At 41.0% G+C, this 10,007-nt stretch overlaps 1 protein-coding gene across 6 annotated transcripts in view; it reads right to left on the bottom strand.

The window, feature by feature from the left end:
* BEST3 (bestrophin 3) overlaps positions 1-10,007 on the bottom strand; it is a 46,118-nt gene that overhangs the window by 23,296 nt on the left and 12,815 nt on the right. For 3 of the 6 annotated variants that reach the window (XM_011929310.1, XM_011929308.1, XM_011929307.1), the window contains 3 exons: positions 1,909-2,063; positions 371-448; positions 107-259 (listed from right to left, as the gene is read on the bottom strand). In XM_011929310.1, the coding sequence (XP_011784700.1) occupies positions 107-259; positions 371-448; positions 1,909-2,063 (386 nt within the window). Of the gene's footprint in view, positions 1-106; positions 260-370; positions 449-1,908; positions 2,064-6,444; positions 7,803-10,007 lie in introns of those variants that run through there. The other 3 variants (XM_011929311.1, XM_011929312.1, XM_011929313.1) reach the window with 3 other exon arrangements.

Raw genomic sequence — 10,007 nt, forward strand, 5'->3', positions numbered from 1 at the left:
CCTTTGACTCACTCATGAATGATTTGCTAAAGACTCAGTAAAGGATCAGTGTGGAGAGTCTGGAACATAACAGATTACAAAGTGGGGCCCTGAGACCATTGGCTACCTTGAGCCATCCTGCATAGAAGAAGAATTGTAGGAGGGTGAAGATTGGAATGTAAAGATCCAAGTCATGCCCTGCGTAGCCTTTGGTGGGATCCAAAAACTGGCGTCCAATTAGGCACGCAAAGAAGAAGGTATAGACAGCAAGAGTGACAACCTGGAACAGAGAGAGACCGGAGTGAGGGGACGGTGCTGGCCTCCCACAGCAAAGCTACAGTGCCAAGGTGGACAAGTAGAAATAAAGAATTCCGTGCAAAGTATTTCTTACCTGGGTGTAAACCAGCGGAATCCCAACCCAGTCATAACCGAATAAGAGGCTGCACCAAGAGCGGTATCGATTCATTTCCTAAGCCAGAAACAGATCAAGCATGATTTACCAAGATGACAGGTGCGGTAATAAGCACTTACTGGGATTCAGAATGTGAGCATGTCTTTCACAGGACTGACTATAAGACTAGTAAATTGGTTCCCAAGGATACTCCAAAAGGAAAGTTCTAAAAATGACAATCAATCAATGAACATCATTGGAACAATGAGTTCATTGACGAGTACATTTGTACATTTAAAAAAATATTAAAATAAGTCATGGCCAGGTATGGTGGCTCATGCCTGTAATCCCAACACTTTGGGAGGCCGAGGCAGGAGGATTGCTTGAGCCCAGGAGTTTGAGATAAGCCTGGGCAATACAGAAACACGTTGTTTCTACAAAAAGTAAATAAATTAGCTAGGCTTGGTGTCACGTGCCTGTCGTCCCAGTTACTCCAGAGGCTGAAGTGGGAGAATCACTTGCGTATAAGAGGTCAAGGCTGCAGTGAGCCATGATTGCGCCACTGTGCTGCATGTAGCCTGGACAACAGAGTGAGATGATTTCCAAAAACAAAAGGACTTCATAGAAATATCCCCCCCCATTCTATTGAACCCATAATTTCCAACGTTTATATTGGCCCAAAGTCATGGTGAGAAGGAAATTGCTAATATTTTAAATAAGTAATTTTTATCGATTTTGGTAAGTAATCTGGAAGCAATTTTTTTTTGTTTCTTTCATTTTAAAACATGCTTACTGTAGATCTTAGAAAAGAGATATAATTACTCCCACAAACAGAGACTATAACTCTCATATTGACAGAAAATCTATCTCTGAAGCAGGAAGGACAGGATTCTTTGATTTTTTCATCTATTGCACACAAGTTATTATGTAAGACTAGGCAAAAGAGTTCACATTAATTTGGGTGCTATTTTTAAACAATTCACTCCCGTTAGCCTAATCCAGGGAGGGGACTGTCATAGCACAAATCTATCCAGCCCCTACATAAAAATTTTTTTTGAGGGGGTTATTTTGTTTAAGGAAAATACTATTTTACTTACTAGAGTATCTGAAAGGTCGGCTTAATGTCGCAATATTCCAATTTTTGGGAAATATTTGGCTGGGAAGGTTTATTTCTCCTCCAGATTTTTTTCTAGAATCCTGGAACCAGGGATGGCAAATATACTATATAGGCACCATAGCTTTCTGAGCCCTTGGTGACCCTTGGCTAATCAATCAAGGAATATTTTCTTACAGAGCCTATTACAAAGCATGATTCTGTTTAAAATGCAGCTTCCAAGGAACCATTTCCAAGCAACTCGAGTTTAACCTGTGTACCTCCTCTGTCCTGCATGTTGAGGGGTCTGACACTGGTCCAATCTTTCCAGTTCCTCCGGAACCAGGACTGAACAAAGCCTACTCTTCCTGGTCTAATGTGCTATATCCAGGTCCCTCTTGGTCTCTAATTAGCACCTTTTTCTTGTGATTTATGATATACTTACAGTCATCAATGATTGCAGATCAACACTGTCTCTGATTCTACCTTCATTCCGGGCTTTAGTTGCAAGGTTTCCAAACCAGATGAATGGAACCCAATATTTCAGATGAGGAGACTTGAGGTGGTTGAATAATTTCCTTTCATCTGCTGTCATAAAACCTTTACAAAAAAATGAAAATGGGTAGGTATACAGACTGTTTGACACTAACATGTTACCACATTTCAGCATCTTTATGTAAGCATATAATGAGGGGATATTAAAGAAATATGAAATAAAGGTTCCTGTCTCAAGTAGTTTATACTTGTATTAGAGTTAAGGAATGTGTGTGTGTGAGCACACACACACATACATATACATGCACACCCAAAAGTTATATAAAATCCCTGATAGAGGAGGCCATCAGGAGGTAAAGAGACATTAAATGTGAACTAGAACATTCGGGGAAATTTCTTCTTTAGGTTTTGGTTTAGGCATCTAAAGTTGGGAACCATAATGCTTAGAATTGTTATGATTAAAATAATACAATATGAGAATGTATACAAAGCACGTGGCATAGTGCCGAACACGTGATTCACATGACTTTTCTCCTGATCTCTCCTTTCCAAGTCCTGCTTAATCACGTTCTCCTCTCTGAAGCCTTTCTTGAGTCCTTCTTTCTCTTTCCTGGGGGATCTCTTCCCTTTGAAGTTCCCACATGGTACTTGCTCTTGGCTTGCATCACAGTAATATTACACATAAATGTTTCCCTTACTATGACCCTTTCGAAGGGCAAAGAGTATGTTAATCTTCATCGTCCCCACAGCATTTTGCACATACTTTAAAATTGTTTCTTTGTGGCCGGGTGCAGTGGCTCATGCCTGTAATCCCAGCACTTTGGGAGGCCGAGGTGGGTGGATTGCTTGAGGTCAGGAGTTCAACACCAGCCTGGCCAACATGGTGAAACCTTGTCTCTACTAAAAATACAAAAATTAGCCGGGCATGGTGACGCACACCTGTAATCTCAGCTACTGGGGAGGCTCAGGCATGAAAATTGCGTGAACCCGGGAAGCAGAGGTTGCAGTGAACAGAGGTTGTGCTACTGCACTCCAGCCTGGGTGATAGAGCGGGACTGTCTCCCCACCCCCTAAAAAAGGGTTTCTTTGTGTGTGTGTGTGTGTGTGTGCATGTGTGTATGCGTGCATGTGTGTGTGTGTGTATAAAATGCAATTTGCTTGGGCTTGCAGTGACCTCTCTGAGCCTCAATTTTCTCATCCGTAAAAGAGAGATAATATTTGCTTCACAGGGATGTTGTAGAATTACCTGAGATGATGAACATGTGTCAAGATGTTATTTAACATAATGCTAAGCACACACTTAGCACCCACAAAGCACTAAGGCATATTATGTGAAACTTTAGTTATCCTCTGCCTCCTCCTCCCTCCCCCAAACACCAAGGGAAGAGGAGATTGAATGACTGAATAATAGAAGAGGAATAAGGTAACAGATTTATTTAATAAACATTTATTGAATGCCTACTATATACCAGGGTTTGTTTGCAACAAGATGCACTGTAAAACTTGCAGTTTACACTTGATCTTTTTTTTCTTTTTGAGACGGAGTCTCGCTCTGTCGCCCAGGCTGGGGTGCAGTGGCGATCTTGGCTCACTGCAAGCTCTGCCTCCCGTGTTCACGCCATTTTCCTGCCTCAGCCTCCGGAGTAGCTGGGACTACAGGAGCCCGCCACCACGCCCAGCTAATTTTTTGTATTTTTAGTAGAGACGGGGTTTCATTGTGTTAGCCAGGATTGGCTTAATCTCCTGACCTGGTGATCCACCCACCTCGGCCTCCCAAAGTGCTGGGATTACAGGCGTGAGCCGCCGCCTGACCGATCTTTTCTTTTTAGAAATTTAGATTGAATAATTCAAATGGCACAAAAATCCCAAATGGCCAAAAGACTGCTAGTGGTGAAAGTCTCCTTTTCCCAGTCACAAAGTTTCCCTCCCTGGAGGAAATCACGATGATCCGTTTATTGTGTATCTTTCCAGAGAAATCTCATCGATTTTCATACAGGCCTGTTTTTAAAAACACAAAAGATTTTATACTTCATATGTGTCTGCCATTTGCTTCTATTTTTCAGGTATATCTTGAAGATTTAAAAAATTAATATATAGAGAGCAGCAGCACTCCTTTTAATGGCTGCTCTCTATATATTAACATTGTTAATTGTATATAATATTTAGCTAGTTCCTTTTTAAATAGACATTTAAGACATTTAAGTTGTTTTTGATTTTTTTGTTACTAAAAATAATGCTGTAATGACTCTCCTGGTATGTACCCCCTTGGCTCTTTAAGTAGCTTTTAAATATTAATTATGATTTAATATAAATATTGTTTTCTGAATTAAAACTTATTTCTAAAACTGATTTTTATTAGATATTAATTTTTGGGTTTTTTTCCCCTCAGAAATGCAATCATTTGCTTATGGAATTCTGATACTACATTCAGATGAAAATCAACTTTTGCCCTAATATAACACATTTTTCTATCTTTAACCATCTGTAATCAGTTAACAAATCTGGTTATCCTATTTAAGGTAATCCTTTTGCCAGGTGCAGTGGCTCATGCCTATAATCCCAGCACTTTGGGAGGCCCAGGCAGGAGGATTACTTAGGCCAGGAGTTTGTGACCAGCCTGGGCAACATAGCAAGACTTCATCTCTAATAAATAAATAAATAAATAAATAAATAAATAAATAATCCTCCCTCCTTACGATGCAGGCCAAATTTTATTTAAGAGATAGTGTTACAGTAAAAAAAAAAAAAAAAAATATATATATATATATATATCAAAGGAGGAATGAGGTATGCCCATTTTGAGAGTCATCAATTTATAGAGCTTTGGTGTTATGTAGATCTTTGACGTGACCTAGGCCATTGTTTTTAAGAATAAGATCCAAAGGCCATAGATCTGAATCACTTGTGATATCTATTAAATATGGAGAGGCCTGGACCCTGACCCCGACTACTAAATCAGGCTCAGTAGGGCAGGAGTTCTCAATCCAGGTCTGCACCTTAGAATCTCATAGGGGTACTTTTAGAAAATACCAATGGCAGCCGGGCGTGGTGGCTCACGCCTGTATTCCCAGCAGTTTGGGAGGCTGAGGTGGGTGGATCACCTGAGGTCAGGAGTTCGAGACCAGCCTGACCAACATGGTGAAACCCACTCTCTACTAAAAATACAAAAATTAGCCAGGCATAGTGGCAGGGACCTGTAATCCTAGCTGTTTGGGAGGCTGAGGCAGGAGAATTGCTTGAACCCTGGAGGCGGAGGTTGCAGTGAGCCAAGATTGTGCCATTGTACTCCAGCCTGGGCGACAGAGTGAGACTCCGTCTCAAAAAAAACAAAAACAAAAACAACAACAACAACAACAAAACCATTGGCTAGGTCTTATATCATTAGAGATTCTGATTCAATTAATCTAGGATGAGGCCAGGCATCAGCATTCTTTTAAACCTTCCTGGGTGATTTAATAGAATTGAGTCTAGGCAGTTGCATGTTTTCCAAGCTGTGCAGAAAATTCTGACATATAGTGGTGTTTGAAAATCACTGTCCCACTAACTGAAGGTCCTGTTTATTCAGGATCTGAAATAAACAAAGTAACAACTACAAAGCCAATATTTACCAATAGGAGACTAGTTTTAGATAACGTTCGGGTTGTTTATACTAGCTTAGAAGGGTTCTCTGCATGCCTGGAGAATGGTACTCTCTCTGGAAGTATAAAATAAAAATGAGCTTGGTAATTCTCTTCTTGTTTCTCAGTGCATCTCAAGAGTTGTTGCACGATCTAAAAAATCTGTTTTTGCTTTTTAAAGAATTGCAGAGCATGATTAAATCTTTTTTTTTTTTTTTCAATTTTTTATGGGACAGAATCTTCCTCTGTCATCCAGACTGGAGTGCAGTGGTGTGATCTTTGGCTCACTGTAGCCTCAGCCTCCTGAGCTCAAGCAGTTCTTCCACCTCTGCCTCCTGAGTAGCTGGGTCTACAGGCACACGCCACTATGCCTGGCTAATTTTTGTATTTTTTATAGAGACTGGGTTTCACCATGTTGCCCAGGTGGGTCTTGAACTTCCTGGGCTCAAGTGATCTGCCTGCCTTGGCCTCCCAAAGTGCTGGGATTACAGCCATGTGCCACTATGCCTGGCCAGTTAAATCTCATTGGATGAAGTTAATAAACTTGATCTGTCTTGGCTTTATGCTTAAAGACTTGCTGTGTAGCCTGTTCTCACATATCCCATATCAATTGTCTAACAGTGATATTCTTGAGACCTAGAGTGCAATTTTCAAAAATGGTCCCATTTATATACTGGTCATTCTATCATTTGACCAAAGAATAACTTTATCTCTGGTTATTTTTTATTCAGAAGTATGGATCAAATTGTGCTAGCAAGTCCTTTCTTAGCTTCTACGCAGAAGGCAAATATGCAGAGTGAGGGTTTATTTGGTGCAAACACTAAAGCAAGAGATTGAAAGAGGACAAGTAGAGCAAGAAGAGCTGGTGATTTTGTCTTTAGCACAACTTTTTTGAGTATTTTGCTAGGTGCTGTGAAAGATGAATGACAATCACTGAGACATTAATGTATCCTCTAAGAATATCTAAGCAGAATAATTTTCGTTATTCCTTGCAGGGTCACACATCGTATTTATCCAAAGTGTGAAAGGAAAATATCTTGGGTCCCCAGAATCACTAAGCTAAAGGGAAAAGTCAAGTTGGGAACTGCTTACGACCTGCCTCCCATTCTATTAAAGTCATTGCTCCGCTCACTGAGATAAATGCATATCTGATTGCCTCCTTTGGAGAGGCTAATCAGAAACTCCGAAGAATGCAACCGTTTGTCTTTTATCTGCCTATGACCTGGAAGCCCCCTCCCCACTTTGAGTCGCCCTTGCTTTTCCAGACTGAACCAATGTTTATCTCACACACGTTGATAGATGTCTCATGTCTTCCTACGATGTATGAAACCAAACTGTTCTGACCACTTTGGGCCGTGTCACCAGGACCACCTGAGGCTGTGTCATGGGTACACATCCTCAACCTTGGCAAAATGAACTTTCTCAATTCACCGAGACCTGTCTCAGATTTTGGGGTTCACAAAAGTAACAGCTTTGGAAATCAAAGTTCGTCAACTGAAAGAAAATCTCCAGATTGTTGGTCAAGTCCATTCCAAAAGTATTTGTTATGAAACGGAATGTCACCCTTATCAGGACTTCAAGCCATTTTAAGCAGAGACCAATGTTTTTTTCAGAATATGATCATTATTGCCATTGCTGAGGCTATGCTAATGATAGTTACTGATCTGCTGCAGTTCGGCAACACCGTCAGTGGGCTTGTCCTCCCACCACTTGGTTCCCTGCACGTGTCTGTCTCCATGCCATGCTCTCCTCAAGCCCCATCACACCCCTGGCATAGCTATTTTATCCTGCCATTGCATCTGCCTACAGTTTCTCTTGCTATCACTTTTCCTTCTGGCTGGCTCAGCTCTGCTCAGCAATTTTCTTATTGTTTATCCCCAAAACCCTCCTTCGTCTTTCTAATCAGAGTAAAATCTATCTCTCAATATAGATACATGTTTGCATTTACTCTCTGTTGAGTTGTGGTTTGATGGAGCAGGATCTGCTACTTTAAGACAAAATTTTATTGCCCTCAAGCCAAAGGATTAATTACATCCATTGATAGACAAAATTCCAGTCATCATAAATTCTGCCTGCTGTACAGTTGGTCTATTTTTCCTTGATTGAAGTTGAGGCAGATGTCTTTTGCCTTTCAAGCAGAGTATTCAAACGAGGCTCTATTAGCAGAGGAACTAAAAGCTCTGCATCTCAAAACTTGAAGGCAGAATGGGTTTGATGCCAGTTCTTTCTGAAAGAGAAAGTTGTGCATTCAGCATCTGAGCCCTTCTCCAAGGGATGACACTTTTTCAGGAAGAGTGCAACGTGCCTGGCTTGTTTTTATCTCTGTGTTTTCCAAATGAATGGAATGAAGCCACCAACTTCAGTTACAGCTGTCCTTTCCATTCAATGGAAGAGGTTTAGAAATCCCTGTCAATTGGGAAAATCAAGGGGGGAGCAAAATGAGATTGAGGGAGGAATGAAATCACATTGCAACAACATCATGCAGGGCAGGATGCCAACCAGGTTTTTTGTTTGTTTGTTTACCGTGAACCACAGTAAGATATATGTTGTTCACAAAACAGTTATTGGCCCTGCCGCATGCGCATGATGTGCTTTCTGCTATTCTATTCTATTCTTCTCCATTCCATTCCACTAAAAATGCTGGTTACAAGCCATTAACCTGATTTAAGAATCCCATAATGAGTTACAAACCATAGCTGGAAAAGTCTGAAGTAGGACGCAGTGGAGTAAAATCAGTTTCTGGGAGTAGCAGTAAGGAACAGAGACAGACACTCCTCTATTATATTGATAGGAGCAAATCTCTAGTTACCCATATCCTTGTCCCTGAATTAGTATCCCATCTGGTAATTCACTGCCTTCTCCATAATCACACACAAGAAATAACATACAAAGAAATCAGTGCTTTTAAATCCTCATCTGCATAGTGGCCCAGAATTTTATTTGCCCTGGGTAGAATAGATCTGAGGCAATTTGCAGATGAAATTGGAGGAATTAATTGATGTGTTCTAGTGCAGCTGTTCCTAAACTCTGCTATACATTACAACGGTCTGGGGGGTTTTGAAAAATCCTGATGCCCAGGTTGCTCTACATACCTAATGAATCCTAATATCTGAGAATGGGAGTCAGGCATCCGAATTTCTAAAAGATCACGAGAGATTCCAACACGCAGCAAAGTTTAGGTTGAACAACTGCCCTCATGTTGCTCATTTCGGCATTCTCAGTCTGGGTCAAACATCTGCGGTGCTTCTAGGGAGCCTGTTTAAAATGTCAATTTCTAGGTCCTAAGCCCTAGATCTGATTCCCTACGTTGCCTAGGAACCTGCAGTTTAGAGAAGTGCCCTTGCTAATTCGGTGAATGTGGTCTGCAACCATACTTTGAGAAACACTGAGTGGATAACCTTTATTTAACTCCTAAAATAGAAATGTGGGGGAACCTTCAAGCTCTGACCCACCGAGACTATCCATGCTATTAATCCAAGAAGGGCTAGTTCTGCATGCAATTTCTCTCATGTGCAGAGCAAGTACACATAGGTGATTCAAGTTTCACTCACAAGATGACATTCTGTCTGTTCCGACCTCATCATGTGAGACTACAGAGGGGTGACTTACTCAGCCTCTAAAAGTTTAGCCAGCAGAGGAAAAACTGGCACAGCTGTGAATACCACCATTCCCTTGGCTCTCACTCTTATAACACAAGGCAGTGGAGAGTCAGAGATCAAGGAGCCCCAGAGCTGTGTAATGCATCAGGGAAAAAAAAAGAAAACAAAACAAAACAAAAAACAGCCCGCCCGGGGCAGAAATGTTATACCAGATTCAATTAATTTTGTGAATGTTACATAATATGTTATACAAAAGTCATTTTAGTTTACTTAGTGAGAGAAGAGAAGATCACAGATTAAATGATCTATCTGTGCCAGAAACGCAAATGTGGTTCTAACAGTATTAATTCCATGTTAGAGAAAAGCTTGCTTGTTTGAATAATATTATTGTTTTCCTTGAGTTTGTAGATTAGTCCCAAAAAACAGCCTCAAGAAAACAGAACCTTCAACAGAGATAAAATAAAATATGCTGCCTGGGCTCGGTGGCTCATGCCTATAATCCCAGCACTTTGAGAGGCTGAGGTGGGGGGATCACTTGAGGCAGGAGTTCGAGACCAGACTGGCCAACATGGTGAAACCCTGTCTCTACTAAAAATACAAAAATTAGCTGGGTGTAGTGGCGTGTGCCTGTAATCCCAGCTACTTGGGCAGCTGAAGCAAGAGAAGCACTTGAACTGGGGAGGCAGAGGTTGCAGTGAGCCAAGACTGCAACACTACGCTCTAGCCTGGGCAACACAGCAAGATTCTGTCGAAAGAAAAGATAGAAAGAAAGAAAGAAAGAAAGAAAGAAAGAAAGAAAGAAAGAAAGAAAGAAAGAAAGAAAGAAAGAAAGA

The sequence above is a fragment of the Colobus angolensis genome, unplaced genomic scaffold (assembly GCF_000951035.1).
Source record: "Colobus angolensis palliatus isolate OR3802 unplaced genomic scaffold, Cang.pa_1.0 Scaffold80, whole genome shotgun sequence".
In the NCBI taxonomy this organism is placed as follows: Eukaryota; Metazoa; Chordata; class Mammalia; order Primates; family Cercopithecidae; genus Colobus; species Colobus angolensis.